General features: G+C 42.6%; 1 protein-coding gene across 7 annotated transcripts in view; it reads right to left on the bottom strand.

Annotated features, from left to right (window-relative positions):
* HEPH (hephaestin) overlaps positions 1-18,213 on the bottom strand; it is a 47,982-nt gene that overhangs the window by 17,090 nt on the left and 12,679 nt on the right. For all 7 annotated transcript variants that reach the window (XM_026674625.2, XM_087972032.1, XM_087972029.1 and 4 more), the window contains 6 exons: positions 17,106-17,285; positions 15,057-15,311; positions 8,543-8,711; positions 5,323-5,462; positions 1,790-1,921; positions 893-1,104 (listed from right to left, as the gene is read on the bottom strand). In XM_026674625.2, the coding sequence (XP_026530410.2) occupies positions 893-1,104; positions 1,790-1,921; positions 5,323-5,462; positions 8,543-8,711; positions 15,057-15,311; positions 17,106-17,285 (1,088 nt within the window). The remainder of the gene's footprint in view (positions 1-892; positions 1,105-1,789; positions 1,922-5,322; positions 5,463-8,542; positions 8,712-15,056; positions 15,312-17,105; positions 17,286-18,213) is intronic.

Here is an 18,213-nt window from a genome sequence, read left to right as displayed (position 1 = left end):
CCCCCCCCCCCCCCCCCCCCCCCCCCCCCCCCCCCCCCCCCCCCCCCCCCCCCCCCCCCCCCCCCCCCCCCCCCCCCCCCCCCCCCCCCCCCCCCCCCCCCCCCCCCCCCCCCCCCCCCCCCCCCCCCCCCCCCCCCCCCCCCCCCCCCCCCCCCCCCCCCCCCCCCCCCCCCCCCCCCCCCCCCCCCCCCCCCCCCCCCCCCCCCCCCCCCCCCCCCCCCCCCCCCCCCCCCCCCCCCCCCCCCCCCCCCCCCCCCCCCCCCCCCCCCCCCCCCCCCCCCCCCCCCCCCCCCCCCCCCCCCCCCCCCCCCCCCCCCCCCCCCCCCCCCCCCCCCCCCCCCCCCCCCCCCCCCCCCCCCCCCCCCCCCCCCCCCCCCCCCCCCCCCCCCCCCCCCCCCCCCCCCCCCCCCCCCCCCCCCCCCCCCCCCCCCCCCCCCCCCCCCCCCCCCCCCCCCCCCCCCCCCCCCCCCCCCCCCCCCCCCCCCCCCCCCCCCCCCCCCCCCCCCCCCCCCCCCCCCCCCCCCCCCCCCCCCCCCCCCCCCGTATGTAATGTATGTATGTATGCATGTATGTATATTATTCAGTTATTATCCCCAAATAGTTAGATTTGTTTACAGCAAGCTTTTTTATCTACTGTATCTAATGATATTTGTAGAGGACTCATACAAGGTGGGACTCAACACATTGGCAAACAGATGCAGCTGGGGAAGATGGGCCTGCCCCACAAGCAAATCTGGCCCTGAGGCCTCCCCAGCCCCGAGGATGCACGCTGGGGCTGAACTGGGCTTCTTGCATCCAAACAGAGAGGCTCTGCCTTTCATTTATAAGCCTTCCCTCACAGGTTGCATGATTTCTCCACGTGTGACAGGCATGGCCAAACAAGAAAAGGTACCTGCTTGTTTCTCTCATTGAGCGTGCCGGGCCTACAGATGAGTAAGGGCCCCACTAAGCCAGAGTTGATGTCTCTTGTGGGATCCACTGCAGAAGAATACATCCGGGTCAGGCAGGGGGGGTCAGAAGCTGTGGGGCCAACATGCGGCGGTAGCACCCAGAGATAAGTGAAGTTGCCAAATGGCTTGATGGATGCTCCGTTTTTGAGTAGGTCTTTAAAATGAAGGAGAAAAACCCAGTTATTTGTACATTTTCAGTCACTGGTCCATCAAATCATCTCATAGAATGCACTATGGGAACAGATGTCCCTGGCTGTTTCCATCTATGGGCATATCACCCTGTACAAAATGGGGGCCTTCAAATATGTCTGCCAAGATAATAATAATCACTACTCACTGCAATATCCATTTACTGGAAGCAAGGGTTATCTTAGCTCAATTTCCAATTTATCCTTTCTTGGGGAAGCGAAGGTAAGCACATTTTCAAAGGGATTGTTGGGTTGCAACCACCAGCCATTGTTATTTCCAGAAGTTCTCAAAGGGGCTGATGAAATAAGGCAGATTAAGGATGCTTTTTTGCTAAAGCATTTTTTTGCATAAAAAGCTTTTAAAGCAGGAAGGAGCAGGAAGCCTTCCACAACTTGGCTTTCTTCACCTCCCATAATCCACAGTTGACATGGGGGACACCAGGTTGGACTAGGCCCTTATAAAGTTGCCAGTGTTCCACATGAAGGCTTCCTACAAAATTGCTTCTGCAAAACTGGAAACTGCTTCCGTTTCTCAGCCAAAGAACATAATTTGCCTGACCTGTTTTCTGACTGAAAGGATCACACCTGTTAATATGTGTTTCATTCTGGAACAGATTAAAAAATGAACACAAAGTGGTTAGCAGAACGAACCATCCTGGTATGGGGCTTCTTCCCGCGGCTTCCTGTAAAACCCACCGTGGGGCTGGATGCTGAAAGGCCACGAGGCTTTGTTGGCAAAGGTCACCTGAATGGTGTCACCTACTTCGGCTTTGATCACTGGACCTGCAAGGGGAAAGAGACGGAGGGCTGGATGAGCTACAACCACAACAGAACCAGCTTCAGAGAACCTAGATAAATCTGGGTAATAAAGAAAAACATTTTGACCCTATAGTGCAGTCAGGGCCCCCCGAGCCACCTAAAAGCATTTGGTGGGGCCCCCAGAACATGCTAACGTTACTCTCAAATAGTCACGTTTAATGTGATTAAAAAGGAGGAAATAGAAAGGATTAGACATTGACAAGAGACATAATTTATTTTAATGCAGGTGTGTCCAACCAGCAGCCCAGGGGATGCATGTGGCCCTGGACAGCTAGCAATGTGGCCCCACAAGATTAGAGAAACTATTTAAAAATAAAGGAAGTTTGTTATTTATACGCACTAGAACAGTTCCTCTTCACTTAACATGGCCCAGAGCAAGACAAAAGTTTGGACAATCATGTTTTAATAAAGTTTTAAGAACTTTATGTTTACAAAGTTCTGGCCTGCTGGTTATTGTTTTCATTAGAAACAATTCAATCAAAGGTCCTCTGCTGAGGTCCAGACACAAAATATTAGTTGTTATTTAAACATTAAATAAGAGGAAATTCAGAAAGAAAGCCCCTATCTTACACAGTTTAATAATACCTTTCAAAACAGGAAAGTTGAGTTAGAGAAGTTAAGCTGAACAAGGATGTTCGGTGGGCTGGAATTGTCCCCAAATTGCAGAGTCATGGGCCCAAAATTGCAGAGTCATAGCCCCAAAAGTCAAGATTGGTGGCCTGGTGGGATTTTGACTGCACCATCTTGATTGCCACCTTGACATTTTGACTGTAACTGCCGACATCGCTGCAGAATCACCGCAGAACCTCCTAAATTTGTTGCACAAAGTCCGAATCCAAAACCTTTCCCAGGTTTGGATCACCCACTTCCTTTCCTAGCTGTGAACTCTCACTTCTTTGGACTTGGGAGAAAAACTGTCTGGAACCGTCACCCTCCTGTCAAGCACAAGCTAGTCTCCTCTTTATTGTTCTGTTTTTCTTCCTACTGTTTGACTAGTTGAACTGCCAGCTGATCATTCCAAAGTCTGCCTTTCTTCGTGGCTGCATTGTCACATGAGCATCAAGAAAGGTGGCTGGTCCTTCATTCTTAGTCTGCTCTCATTCCTTTTCATGTTAAAATGAACATAAGGAACATAATGACACCAGAGTCTTGGATTTTAAAAGAGCTGATTTCAATAAACTCAGAGAGAACTTGGGAAAGATTCCATGGATGAAAATCCTAAAGGGCAAAACCACTCAAGAATCTGGGGAAACTCTAAAAAGTATGATCATAGAAGCCCAGACCAGCACAATACCACTGAAAAAGGAAAACAAGAAATCCAAGAAGAAACCAGCATGGCTGCACAAAGATCTCTCTGGCAAATTGAAAGTACAAAAAATAGAAAGAAGGACATACAACTTATGCAGAATATCAGCAGATAGCCAGAATCTGCAAAGACGAAGTCAGGATAGCAAAGGCTCAGAACGAACAAAGACTTGCAACAAAAGTCAAAGATAATAAAAAAAGTTTCTTCCAACATATAAATAACAAGAAAAAAATCAAGGAAACAGTTGGTCCACTAAAGAGAGAAGATGGCAAGGAAGTAACAGGCAACAGAGAGAAAGCAGAACTGCTTAACTCATTCTTTGCATCCATCTTCACACAAAAAGAAACTAAAGCTCCACCCACCAAAAACATAACTGTAAAAGACAGACCAGAAATAAAAGTTAAAATAAGCAAAAAAAATAGTAAGAGAACACCTGTCTGATCTTGATGAATAGAAATCACCGGGGCCTGATGGATTACATCCCAGAGTTTTAAAGGAGCTGGCAGAGGTCATCTTAGAACCATTGCACCATATCTTTCAAAAATCCTGGAGCACCAGGGAACTACCAGAGGACTGGAAAAGAGCTGATGTGGTTCCCATCTTCAAAAAAGGGGAAAAAAACAGACCCAGGAAACTATGGACCAATCAGCCTAACATCAATATCCAGGAAGATACTGGAAAAGATAATAAAAAAACAGATCTGTCAACATCTAGAAACAAGTAAAGTAATAACTAGCAGTCAGCATGGGTTTGTTAAAAACAGATCATGCCAAACCAATCTTATTTCATTCTTCAACAAAGTGACTAAATTAGTAGACCAGCAAAATACTGTGGACACAATATATTTAGATTTCAGCAAGGCATTCGACAAGCTAGAAAAAAGTGGAATAGATAGCACCACCACAAGATGGACTCGAACGAGTAGTCCTTAATGGGTCTAAGTCTACATGGAGGGAAGTAAGCAGTGGGGTGTCACAAGGTTCCGTCTTAGGCCCAGTACTCTTCAATATCTTCATTAATGACTTAGATGAGGGAATAGAAGGGGAATTTACCAAATTTGCAGATGATACTAAGATGGCAGGAATAGCTAACACCCAAAAAGATAGGCTCAAGATCCAGATGGATCTTGACAGACTAGAACACTGGACTATATCTAACAAAATAAAATTCAATGTAGAGAAAAGTAAAGTCCTACACTTAGGCAAGAAAAACCAAAGTACACATATAGACTGGGTGAAACCAGGCTCAATAGCAGGAACTGTGAGAGGGATCTTGGAGTCTTAGTGGACAACCAGCTAAATATGAGCCAGCAGTAGCCAAAAAAGCTAATGCAATCCTAAATTGTATTAACAGAGGGATACAATCAAGATCAAGGCAAGTACTAATACCACTCTATAAAGCCTTAGTAAGACCACATTTAGGGTACTGCATCCAGTTTGGTTCACTACATTATAAAAAAGATGTTGAGACTCTAGAAAAAGTACAGAGAAGAGCAACCAGGATGATTAGGGGACTGGAGGCTAAAATATACAACGAACGGTTGCAGGAACTGGGCTTGGCTAGTCTAGTGAAGAGAAGGACCAGGGGAGACATGAGAGCGGTCTTCCAATATTTGAGGGGCTGCCACAGGGAGGAAGGGGTCAAGCTATTCTCCAAGGCACCCGAAGGCCAGACAAGGAATAATGGATGGAAACTGAACAAGGAGAGATTTAACCTGGAAATAAGGAGAAACTTTCTGACAGTGAGAACAATCAACCCATGGAACAGAAGTTGCCTTTGGAAGTTGTGGGAGCGCCATCACTTGAGACTTTCAAGAGATTGGACTGCCATTTGTTAGAAATGGTGTAGGGTCTCCCGCTTGGGCGGGGGGTTGGACTAGATGACCTACAAGGTCCCTTCCAACTCTGATTATCTGTTAAACCTGTTAAAATATCAGAATGGGGCTATTTCATTATCCAGAATAAAAGGAAATAATCACCAGCAATGGGCAGCTTTCTGAAGGGCTTCTGACTAACACTTTAATTGCCTACTGAATTAGAGATGAATCCTGCCACATTACCAAGTATCCCAAGGTGCTTTCCTTCCTCCGTCTGCTCTTTCTCCACACGAAAAGTCCCGTCCGTATATTCAACGTATTTGGCTTTCCAGTATGTCCCTCCAAGTTGACTGGCATTTTGCTTAAAGAACAGCTGTGAGAAACTGAACACAAACAAGCCCACAATGACTTTTTGCATTAGCCAGCAGCCACAGCATTTCTAAAATCTCAAGAGCTTTTAAAAGGCGGATTTGTTACGGAGTATTTAAATCTGGCTCTATAAGGAATGGCAGAGAGTTTCATTTTTAATATGCAAATTGCCTTGGCCAATTAACCTTTTTTATTGCTCTTTTAGTTCACAGAGTACAATACAACCAAGTGCAAATTGATGCACGGGAAGACTCAACCATCTTTTAGCACCTGGAGTAGGCTGTGAGTAGCCTCCGTAGTTTTCGCTGCTGACATCTCTGAGCTTCCCTGTGGTTATTTTGCGAAGCTAGGATAGTTATGGCAAAGCCCAGGTCAACTAAACCTGAGCACCTGCAGGAAAATGTCACCCCTGCAGCTCCCTTTGGGGCTCTTTCTCCAGGACTCAAGGGCCAGCTTGAGATTTCCTGGTCTAGCAGGATGGGAAGCAGTGAAGCAGCCATCTGGTAGGTAAGAGGACGCCTGTTTTGCATTCAAGGGAGTCCAGATTCAATTCCTGACATTTTCTGTTCATCCCATAAAACTTTATGTCAAAAAAGAGGAAGGATGCTTCTCTTAATAGGCAGAGAGGCCATCCTTTTTTCTTTTAAACAAAGTTTTATTTCAGTTTTCCACTTTTTTAAAAACATCTCTTTTTAGTGAACTACATGATTCCAGGTTTTCACATTTCATACAAAAATGACCATAATTACACATTCATCTTTCATATTCAACTTCATATCTTACCAATACTTTACGTATTTTCTATTATGATATTTTTTCCAAATACTTTCCTCCTATCTGAATCACAAATAGCTCTCATATCTTCATAATCATTATACTTTTGAACTTTTATCTGTCAGATTTGCAATTTCATCGCATATTCTTATTTCATCATTCCACAAATTCTAGTTTCATTCAAACATTGCAAAAATCCCCCAATTGCTAATTTGAGTATGCCACCCCTATAGCTTACATATTCTTTAATTACCTCCCCTTTAAATCCCAATAAACATTTAACTTTTATTACCTATAAAGTTAATAAAGATCTTTTACTTCTCATCCAAGAAGCTTCCCCGGTTCTGAATCAGAAGCTGAACTGAAGAAACTTCTTGGATGAGAATCGAAATGTCTTCAAGGAAAAACAAAGGAAGTTTAGTTTAGTTTTAGTTTAGTTTATTGTCCTTGCACCTTGTACAATGAAATTAAATGTCATCTTCGGTGTACATTATAACTATAAAAATAAAACCTCCTTCACATTCTATACAATTGAGTTGAAAACCCGATATTGCATTAATATTGCACTATACAGTAGAATTCCATAGAGTTGCTGCCCTGGGATAGAAGCTGTTTTTTCAGCCTATTTGTCCTTGTTTTTATTGTCCTGTACTGTCTGACAGATGGTAATAGTTCAAAAGAAAAAGGTGCCCAGATGGATCTGTGAGAATGTTTTGAACTTTCTTAAGACAGCAGGAGCTATAAAGCTCTTCCAAAGAGGGAGAGGGCAACCCATGATCCTCTGGGAAATGAAGTTCACCCTGTGGAGTTCTGTCCTATCTGCCACTGTGCAATTAGCAAACCATACAGAGGTGCAGTAAGTTAAAATATTCTCTATGGTGCAGCAGTAGAAGGTCACCAGCAGTTTTTCATTCAGTTGTTGTTTTCTGAGAAGCCTCAGGTAGTCTAATCTCTGCTGGGCCCTTTTGACCAGGGCTGCAATGTGAGCCCCCCAGGTCAGGTCCTCTTTTAGGGTAACACCCAGAAACTTAAAACTGGCCACTTGCTCCACTTGGTCTCCATTGATAAGCAAGGGCTGGAGGTCTGATCTGTTCCTTCTATAGTCCACTATAAGATCCTTGGTCTTATTGGTGTTAAGGACCAAGTTATTATCTCCACACCACGAAAGCAACTGGTCCACCTTGATAGACAGAGTCATCCCCTATGGGTATAAGTCCCACCACTGTTGTAGTATCTGCAAATTTAGTAATAGTATTACTAGCGTGAGTGGGAATGCAGTCATGCACATAAAGAATATAGAGTAAGGGACTCAACATGCAACCCTGTGATGTACCAGTGTTAAGAATAAGGGCTGAAGAGGTATGATTACCTAATCTGACCTGCTGTGAGCGGCTAAACAGGAAATCCATAATCCAAAGGCAGATTTCTAGTCCAAGGTCCAGAAGTTTAGACACTAATCTATGTATTGTGTTAAACGCAGAACTAAAATCCACAAAAAGCATCCTCACATAGCCCCCACCACTGTTCTAGATGGGTCAGAGCAGTGTGAAGAGTGATGGCTATAGCGTCCTCTGTAGATCTATTTTTTTCTGTATGCAAACTGGTGTTTATCAAATGTATGCGGAAGACCAGAAACGATATGCCGGCAGACCACTTTCTCAAAGCATTTCACAATGATAGGAGTGAGTGCCACTGGTCTGTAATCGTTATTGATAGGGAACTTCTTTGGCAGTGGAACAATGGTGGAAGCCTTCAAACAAGATGGAATAGTGGACTGGGATAAAGACCCGTTGAAGATCCTGGTAAAGACTCCACCCAACTGATCAGCACAGTCTTTAAGCACTCAGCCAGAGTGCAGTTCCCTCTTGAAAAAGCACCTTTGGTGCAATCGTGACCTGGTTGACTGAGTATCTCCACATTAACACTGCAGTTTTCAATCTGTGCAAAACCTGTTTGGAAGACACCGTTGTGTGACAGTCTCAACATGCATCAAAAACTAATTCTCCAGATGGGGCTGTCAACAGGGATTCTAACAGTGGCTGGGCTAGGTAATGCTCTCTTTGGAGCCCACTTGAGCTCACCTGCCTTTCTGGTAAGTTATCATTGTTAAGCCAGTTTCAACATTCATTGAAAAAGCATCTGCATCACAACTCAGGTAGTGATTTAGTTACTCAGCCCGTTCTTTTCTTACAAAAGTCCAGTCAGCAATTGAACAATCCAGTGTTTCCATGATGCTCCTTACAGCACTACAGATGCATACCTGGCTGAAGCATGTGGGCTTTGGAAACCACATTTGAAACCTTGGATCACAGAGACTTACCTGTTTGGCTCATGCAGGCTTTTCCCTGTACTTGGGTCTAATCCAGAAGGCCCATAATTCCAACGCACTTCTTTGGCTGCTATGTAGTATTGACGGAGTTTCCCTTTTAGGGCAGGTCCTGAATCCTGATAGGAGCAACGCTTTACTTCATAAAGAGCCTCCATTCCCGCTGTGGAAGCCAAGAAGAGACCATGAGAGACTGAGACTCCATTTCCATTTGGTCAATTTGTGGAGAATTCGAGGGGAAGAAAAGAGAGCAGTTCAGAAGATGCAGAAAAAGAATTTGTATCAATTGAATTCGCTGATTGGGGATGTGGTTCTATCGTATGATAATTAGCACATAGTGACACGAATAAATCTAACCTTTGCTATTTGCTTCTGTTAAGAATTGCTTGTGCTATTTTGCTATGGTTAGTAATTATTTGTTTGGAATTAATTCTGTAAAAGAATTGCATCCTTTGCTATCAGGTTTCTCTCTTCTGTTACTTGCTTCAGAGCTTGGCACATCCTTGGATACAGAACAACAAAACAGTTCCCAGGAGCCTCCTGCTCCATAGATAAACAGGGCCAGAGAAGGGGGCTGCCTAGGAGCAACGAATACACAAGGCTACAAGGGATGCTCTGTAAGATAACCAAGCATAGACAGAGCATGGATAAAGAATGCTCCATGGATAAGGGGTGGCGGCATGGGTGAGACGTTGCAAACTTCTGTCTCTGATTGGCTAAATGAGTGTATGAGATCCTAGACATATTTTCCTAGGTGTGGCTTTTGTCCATGCATGTTTGTTGTCTATATGCATATGGAATAAGTCTACCCAGCTCTTCTTTGTACAAATAAAGCTGTTATTTTCCAAGCCTTTCTTGAGTCTCACTATCTTTGGCTCAGGTAACCCTGGAACCTTACATTCTTTTTATGCTGTTTATTTGTCCTGGATGTCACCCAGAGGCAACTGGGTCAGGCTCAATCGAATGAATTAAATTAGGTTGTTCAGTTTTCCAGATACAAGGAACTTAACGGTCTATCTGCACATTAGAGAGTTGTACAAACACAGCAGCTTTGGAACTTAAATGTTCAACTCAGAAATCCAATACTGATTTGATAGATTAATCAGGAAGTCATTAAGTGATCTCTTTGATTCTCCAGTAGACTGTCCTCTCCACTTCTTCTCATAGCTGGATTGTATTGCCTGCATTAAAGACTGCAAGGATCCTCCAGAAAAGATCGGAGCGGAGATACGGTTCTATTTCTGAGGGATGCCACACAAACATTCCCAAAATTGTTATTATGGTGCTGCAGAGACCATTTATTTTTTCAGCATGTACTGGAGATTCAAATTCATCCGGAGCATTTGTTAAAGCAGGGGTCACCAACCTGTTGGACCTCAGGCACCACCAAACTCATAATTTTAAATCCCGCCGACCAGAGACCCTGGGAAAATCCCAAAAAAGTCTGCAGGAAAATTCCCCACCCCGTTTTCCTACTGATCGATCATTCTTTATTTGGGATTGCAGGATACCATCTCCAACTCCGTTCTCAGGGGGAGAGAGAGAGAGAGAGACTTTTGACTTCATACAAGGAAAGCAGCAGAAGTCTTTCTTTCTCTCCCCCAAACTCCACCAGGAATGAGTCTTTGTGAGATTTGTTGCACCGGCGCAGCCTCTTGGAGCAGGATGCCTTGCAGAGTCCTGTGCTTTGGGGGTGACATTTCTCTGCGGACCACCAAAATTTTCTCAAGGACCACCAGTAGTCCACAGCCCACTGGTTGGCGACCACTGTGTTAAAGGGTGTGCTCCTGAACAGCAGTAGATTGCTGAAAGAATAATGAGTAGCTAAATAGCAGAACATCTCTTTAAACAGAGCAAAAGCCTTATAGTATAGTTGCCTTGGCTACAGAGAATGAGCTTAGCCCAGCTATCAACAAATGCTAATAATCAGTCATTGTATTTAAAATAAAAGTCAGACTTATTAGAAATATTTGAGGATTAAAAAGCCTAAACCATATCTCGAAGAGGGATGGAGAGAAAATTCCCTCAGTCTCTTAAATACTCAAGTATAGGTAGTCCTCAACTTACAGCTACAATTGAGCCCAAAATTTCCTTTGCTAAGTAAGGCAGCTGTGAAGTGGATTTTGTCCTATGACCATTCTGGCCACAGTTGTTAAGTGAAACTCTGCAGTTGTTAAGTTAGTAACACGGTTGTTAAGTGAATCTGCTTTCCCCACTGACTTTGCTTGTCAGAAATTCACAAAAGGGGATCACATGATCCCAGGACACTGCGACCGTCATAAAGATGAGTCAGTTGCCAAGTGGCTGAATTTTGATCATGTGACCATGGAGATGCTACAATGTGAAAAACAGTCATAACTTACTTTTTTGGTGCCATTGTAACTTCGAAGGGTCACTAAATGGTTATAAGTTGAGGACTACCTGCAATCAGCAATCGATTGCTAGTTCTTATTAGAAATCTGGGGCTGAACTAGAGCCCAGCCTCTGAAGAGCCTTCTGTCTCTCTTTCCCTGTCTCTCATGGTTTGCCCTGAGGCAGGCTTTCCCAGCCATGGCAACTTGAAGATATGTGGACTTCAACACCCCAGAGACCTTCACATTTCTAGGTTCTATCGTATCTCAAGACCTAAAATGGACACCTAATATCAAAAATGTGATCAAAAAAGCACAACAAAGAATGTTCTTTCTGCGCCAACTCAGGAAGCTCAAACTGCCCAAGGAGCTGCTGATCCAGTTCTACAGAGGAATTATTGAGTCTGTCATCTGCACCTCTATAACTGTCTGGTTTGGTTCTGCAACCCAACAGGACAGACACAGACTTCAGAGGATAATTAGGACTGCAGAAAAAACAATTACTACCAACCTGCCTTCCATGGAGGACCTGTATAATGCACGAGTCAAAAAGAGGGCTGTGAAAATATTTACAGACCCCTCACATCCCGGACATAAACCGTTTCAACTCCTTCCCTCAAAACGACGCTATAGAGCACTGCACACCAGAACAACTAGACACAAGGGGAGGTTTTCCCCCAACGCCATCACTCTGCTAAACAAATAATTCCCTCAACACTGTCCAACTATTTACAAAGTCTGCACTACTATTACTGTTAATCTTCTCATCACTCCTTATCACCCATCCCCTCCCACTTGTGACTGTATGACGGTAACTTTGTCACTTGTATCCTTACGATTTATATTGACTGTTTTCTAGTATGATTTGATTGCCTATTTGTACCCTATTACTATCATTAAGTGTTGTACCTTGATTCTTGACCAATGTTTTTTTCTTTTTATGTACACTGAGAGCATATGCACCAAGACAAATTTCTTGTGTGTCTAATCACACTTGGCCAATAAAGAATTCATTCATTCATTCATTCATTCATTCAACTCCCAGCCAGCCATGCCTGCAGCCATGCTTGAGGTGTATGTATGTATGTATGTATGTATGTATGTATGTATGTGTGTGTGTGTGTGTGTGTGTGTGTGTGTGTGTTTATATATATGTATATATATGTATATATATTATATGTATATTATTATATTATGTATGTATATTATATATATATATATATATATATATATATATATATATATATATATATATATATATATATATATATATATATATATATATATATATATAAAAAAAACAAAATATAATATACATATACATATAATATAATATATATAAAATTTATTATATATATGGTTCACTTTGTTTATTTTCCTCATTATAGTTGTGAAAACAAGGACACATGTATGTATGTTTAATGTATCTCATCTGCCATATATGTATAACTATATGTATATATATATATGTGGTATTCAGCTTTGTTCGGGTATTTTCCCACGTCATTATAGTTGTGAGTCGAACACAATACAGAAGCCTGATGATGGCAGATGAGATTCTGCCGAAATGTTGCTCCAATTTTAAAAGCACAACTATAACGATGTGGGAAAATACCCGAACAAAGCTGAATACCATACATATAAATACCAGCGAAAACTTAAGAATATATATATATAATAAATTCTGTGATGAAAATTTAGAATCTTTACATACCAAGCCATTTTATTCTCCACGTGAGTTTCCTCATTTCTCCTAATAGCTGTGTATGTTCCTCCACAAGCCTGTGTAAACAAGGCATTACAAACTCTTGCTAATCAAATTACGCAGGCTGAAGCCAAACACCCAGATTCCCTTCCCATCATTTGAGGGGATTTCAATCAAGCAAATTTTAGGAAAGAGCTCCCAAAATATTTCCAGCATGTAAATTGTCCCACCACAGGCAAAAATACTTTAGACCACTGCTACACAACAGTAAAAGATGCTTATAGGTCTTTACCACAAACAGCTGTGAGACACTCTGACCACTGCATGATTCACCTTGTACCTGCTTACAGACAAAAACGTAAAACCATGAAACCAACAATTAAATCAGAGAGGACTTGGTGGGATGAGGCAAAGTTGCAGCTCCAGGCTTGCCTTGACTGCACTGATTGGAATGTTTTTGAAGATACCTCTGCAGACCTAGATGAGCTCACAGATACTGTAACATCATATGTCAGCTTCTGAGAAGACTTATGTGTACCAACAAGGAACCTGCAAATATATAGTAACAATAAACCTTGATTCACAGTTGTTCCAAAGAGGAAGCCTACAGAAAAGGTGACAGAATGATACACAATCAGGCCAGAAACATATTAACTGGAGAGATCAGAGCAGCAAAAAAGAAGCTACTCTGAAAAGTTAAGGAATCAGTTCTCACCAAATGAACCATCAAACATGTGGCAAGCTCTTAAAAACATCACTGGCTACAGCAAACCTCCTTCCCAGGCAGAAGGAAATCAACAGCTAGCAGATGACCTGAATGTGTTTTACTGCAGGTTTGAAAGGAAACTATAGCCACCTATCTCCACAACCAGGGGTGGGATTCAAATTTTTTAATAACCAGTTCTGTGGGCGTGGCTTGGTTGGTGGTTGTGGCTTGGTGGTCATGTTATTAGCTGGGCTTGGCCAACTCAATATCACTCACATCGAGGCATGCATCTCCTCGCCTGGCCTCTCATGACTGTAGGGATGCTGCAACAGTCGTAAGTGTGAAAAATGGTCATAAGTCACTTTTTTCAGTGCCATTGTAACTTTGAATGGTCACTCCACACAAGCAAAGTACCAGCAAAGGAGGGGGAAAAAAGCTCCAGAGAAGTTCCTGAGACAGGAAGTCTAGTCCTGCCAAGAATGTAATAAGGGTTAATGGAGAGGCAGTTTCTGTAAGCAACACCAGAATGTTTCCTTCCTGCCTTCCTTACAGGATTAGGCCAGTAATTTCTTCTAACAACCGGTTCTCCCAACTGCTTAGAATGTTAACAACCAGTTTTAGCGAATAGGTGCGAACTGGTAGAATCCCACCCCTGTCCACAACCCACATCTCAAACATACCAACAACAGCCAAGCCTCCTACAACTGGCCCCAACCCATTGGGTTCACAACCTCTGGTGATCACAGAAAAAGAAGTGCAACATCTATTTCACAGACAGAAACCAGGAAAAGCACCAGGGCCAGACAAGATAACTCCTTCTTGCTTAAAAGTCTGTGCTGACCAATTGGCCCCCATCTTCACCTGAATCTTCAATAGATCACTAGAGATGTGCTATGTTCCTTCCTGCTTCAAACATTCTAGTATCATCCCAATGCCAAAGAAGCACTCCATCAGGGAACTGAATGACTACAGACCAGTTGCTCTAACATCTGTAGTTATGAAAATCTTTGAAAGGTTTGTGCTGTCCCACCTGAAAACCATCACGGATCTGCTGTTAGATCCCATGCAATTTGCATACTGAGCAAATTATCTGATGCTGTTAATATGCCTCTGCATTAGATCCTTCAACACCTTGAATCTCCAAATATCTACGCAAGGGTCCTCTTTGTAGACTTCAGTTCAGCATTCAATACCATCATTCCAGACATTCTTCTAAGACTCGTGATTTAATTGGGGTAACTGCCAGAATCCTGACACAGTCATTTTTAGTTTTTTCCCCCGTCTTTGGGAAGAGGGACCTTTTCTAAAAGCATTAGATCTAGAAAAACTAGAAAATGTTTTAGATCTAGAAAATATTCACAGTGGGATACTATACATTTCTGCAACAACTGTGGTATCTGATTGTTTTCAGCCAAAACAAAAGGACTGTCCTCTTTCATCTTTCATTATAAAGTACTTCCTCAACGATACTAAGATGTCCTCAAAATATGATCAAAAAGTTGAGATGGCAGCTGATGATGATGGTCTGATAGAATTCACACATGAAAAGAACAGCTTCTTTCACTGCACCGTCACAGCTAACATCTTGACTTTTTTGACCATATCTCACAGACAACAGTGAGAGCTCTGAAAGAGGAATGTTTTTGGTTCTCTCTTCTCAAGGACTTCTACTCCATGCTCAGGCCAAATGGAGAAGAGCTTGGTTCTCCTTGGTGCTGGGTGACTTCCAAGGGCTTGGGGGCTCACCTTGCAAGTGGTCAGAAACCTCACAGGTCAACAGCCATTTCCCAACATTGTGAGGGACCATTTCAGCTGCCACGAAGGTTGCTGGGAAAAGGGAGGCCACATCGGACCGGTGTCCTCGACTGATCAGTGTCTGTCCATGGAAGAAGGCAGTATGGACATCAATCTCATTGCCCATCCCAAAGAGATGCCACGAGACCCGATCTCCGGCACACATTGTGACCTCAGGGAGGTTCCCAAAGATGAAACCATTAATGGCTGCAGAAAGAAAGAGAAAAGTAGCAGTGCTGGGGAAGTTCCCCCAGGGTTCACCCCTAAATAAGGCAGAACAGGACTGCTGTGGGTCCGTTCCTTAAAAAAAAAGAAAAAAAGAATTGTACTTGCATTTTCCTAAAAAGCAATGCCTCTTAATTGTTTAATAATAAACACACAGTATATGTAACCTATAGATTATTATAAAACCAATTATATGCTTAAAAACAATCGAAAAGTTAAAAAAAAACACCAAAAAACCCCCCAAGAAACAAGGGAGAAAAAAAAGACACAGCCAAAAACAAATAAACAAATAAAACACAAGTATACTGTTCAAATTTTAATATCATATTACCATTCTAAAGTTTCAAGTATTAACATACTATTATACCACTCCCTTTTTCAGTAATGAATTGGACCGCATGGCTTCCTCTTGTCTGAACTTGCCTCTCCCTTGAGAAACAGCCAGAGAAGAGGTGACTGAGTGTAAAAGCCAAGTTTTAGAGTCTGAAGTACAAACTCCTCTTTAGAAATACATGACCATCTTCGTTGTATGGGTCCAAGCACAATGTTTTCCAAAGGTCTTCATAAACTGAGAATTCCCAAATGTTTACAGAATATTTAATATCACGTTAACATTTTTACGCTTAACTCCTTCAAGAAATCAATTCACTACAATACTATTTTAGTAATGAAGAATTGCTAGTTGACATGCCCATATTCTACAGTTCTTTGACATCTGGGACCAAGGAAAGACGATGGCCAACTAATACCCTTTCTGGATATTTTTTGTTAAGTGGGTTTATTAAATATATTGTATATTCCTTAAAAACTAAAGCCAGTGAAAAATATTTTAATTCTCTCTTCTAAATATATAACATGTTATTTAAGTTTTATTTTTATGACATTTTAATACTTATGATAGTAATACATTGTGAACTTTGTTTCTATGAAGACCTCCTCCAAATTCACACAGGCTCTCCAGAGTTTCAAAAGCTGCAACGAAGCCAACGAATGAACATATGAATCATTTAAATGTTTATTTTTCCCATTTGGCTCTTTTATTACTTTTTTGCAAATTTTCAAATATTTTATATGTTTATTGATATCTGAACAACAGCAAAAATCCCATTTGATCCTTGTTTTCCACACACATGCAAAAGCATTTCCAGCCATCTAAAAAGAAGAAGAATTAAACATATTTTCCCAAGACAACTGCAATCAATTTTATGTTTTGACTTGCTGCCTTCAGTGCTGAAAAAATAATCACATTTTAAGTACAGTATAGACAAAACCAAGAATTTGAAGGCTTGAGTCAAGAGAGCGAAATAATAACTCTCTAGTTAAGCACACAATGCTAAATGCTATTATCAGTATCAGTTTCATTTCAGTACTTATTGAAGTACTTTAACATTTGGAAAATTAAAGCCACCACCATCATATGGGAGTTATAACTTTAATAGTGAAATTCTGGGTATTTGTGCTTTTCATCAAAAACTAATGAACAGGGGAGGGGTACTGCTCTAAAAAATGCATCAGAAGGTGCAATATTAATTTCAAACATATTGATTCCTTCTCACAAACTTACTGGCATTTTCATCAACCTCTTAGAATCACTTTACACTTGGGTAACATACATTGAAATATCCATATATGCTAGACAAGACATTTTCCCAGGAACAATAACTCCCCTGTATTTAATAAAGTCTGAATGTTTTGTCTGCTTCTTTGGGGACCTTCTTATTCATAGGCAAAACACTAGCCCCAGCCGAAGAAGGAAGCAAAGAGGAAGGCGCTCACCATGCATTCTGTTGCTTTCTCTGAACTCTTCATCTTCCTTGTCAACCGAGTCTGGCTCAGTGCAGAAGGAAGCAATGTTTTCATCCAGGTGCCAACTTTCATTCTCATCCACCACACTAAACATCAGGAAGAAATCAAGATCCACATCATGGCGTCTTGAAGGTAGCGTTTTCAGAGTTCCTGGACCAGGAAAAATCATGAGTGAATGAAGGACACCAACAGGGTCAGCTCTGGGTGAGACTTATGAGGTTTTCACCCATTTCAACTTCTCTTTCAGGATGACCTTCCAACCTGGGATTCACTGCATTCAATGCCCATAAAAATGGGGAGAGGGGAGGGAGGGCTCATCAACCATACTGTTGTTGCTGCCATCTTGAATCTTTTAACCACATCCTGTGGAGCCACATCCTCTATGTCCACACATCACACTAAGGCACAGAATTGTTTATACTGTATGAAACTCCCATGACCTGTAAATCAAGGTCTGCATTTATTTCTATCTCGCTATATCATTCCATAGAATTGCAAAGTGCCATACACCTCACTAAAAACAAGCAAGTTGCTTACAATTTAAACACTACAATATTATGAAAAATATTTCTAAACTTTTTAAAAACCTGGAGCAATATGACCATCTGAGGCCAGACCAGAAAGGCAGAGCAGCATCAGTTTAATTAACATCTTTGTTGAGCAGACGTACCTTAAACTGAAGATAATTGAATTTTGGGAATAGAGGCTCTAAATTGGGTCTGGACAACTTGGGGCAGTCACCTCAGTGCGGCCAGCTCACCACTACCAAGCTGCCTCTGCCAACTCACTGCAGGATAACTCAACGTGGCCAATTCGCTGCGGGTACAACTTGCCGTGGGCACCTGGAAGAAGAGCTGGACAGGTGGGTGAGGGGTGTGCAGAGTGTAGAATGGCGGTTGTGGCTGTGGGCTCCCCATTTTCACATGGCCTGCGATCCTGCTTCCACCCTGAGCTCCGGGCTGTTTGGAGTTCGGGCCACTTGGCAATGATGGTTGTTGGTGAGGTAGGCAGCAGGTGTGAAAATGGAAAACCTCCACCACTCTATGCTCTGCCTAGCTCTCCCTCCGACTGCCCACAG

The sequence above is a fragment of the Notechis scutatus genome, chromosome 10 (genome assembly GCF_049901735.1).
Source record: "Notechis scutatus isolate UNSWTSFEM ecotype Mainland chromosome 10, rNotScu1.2, whole genome shotgun sequence".
Classification (NCBI taxonomy): domain Eukaryota; kingdom Metazoa; phylum Chordata; class Lepidosauria; order Squamata; family Elapidae; genus Notechis; species Notechis scutatus.
This window is presented reverse-complemented; position numbering and strand designations above follow the sequence as displayed.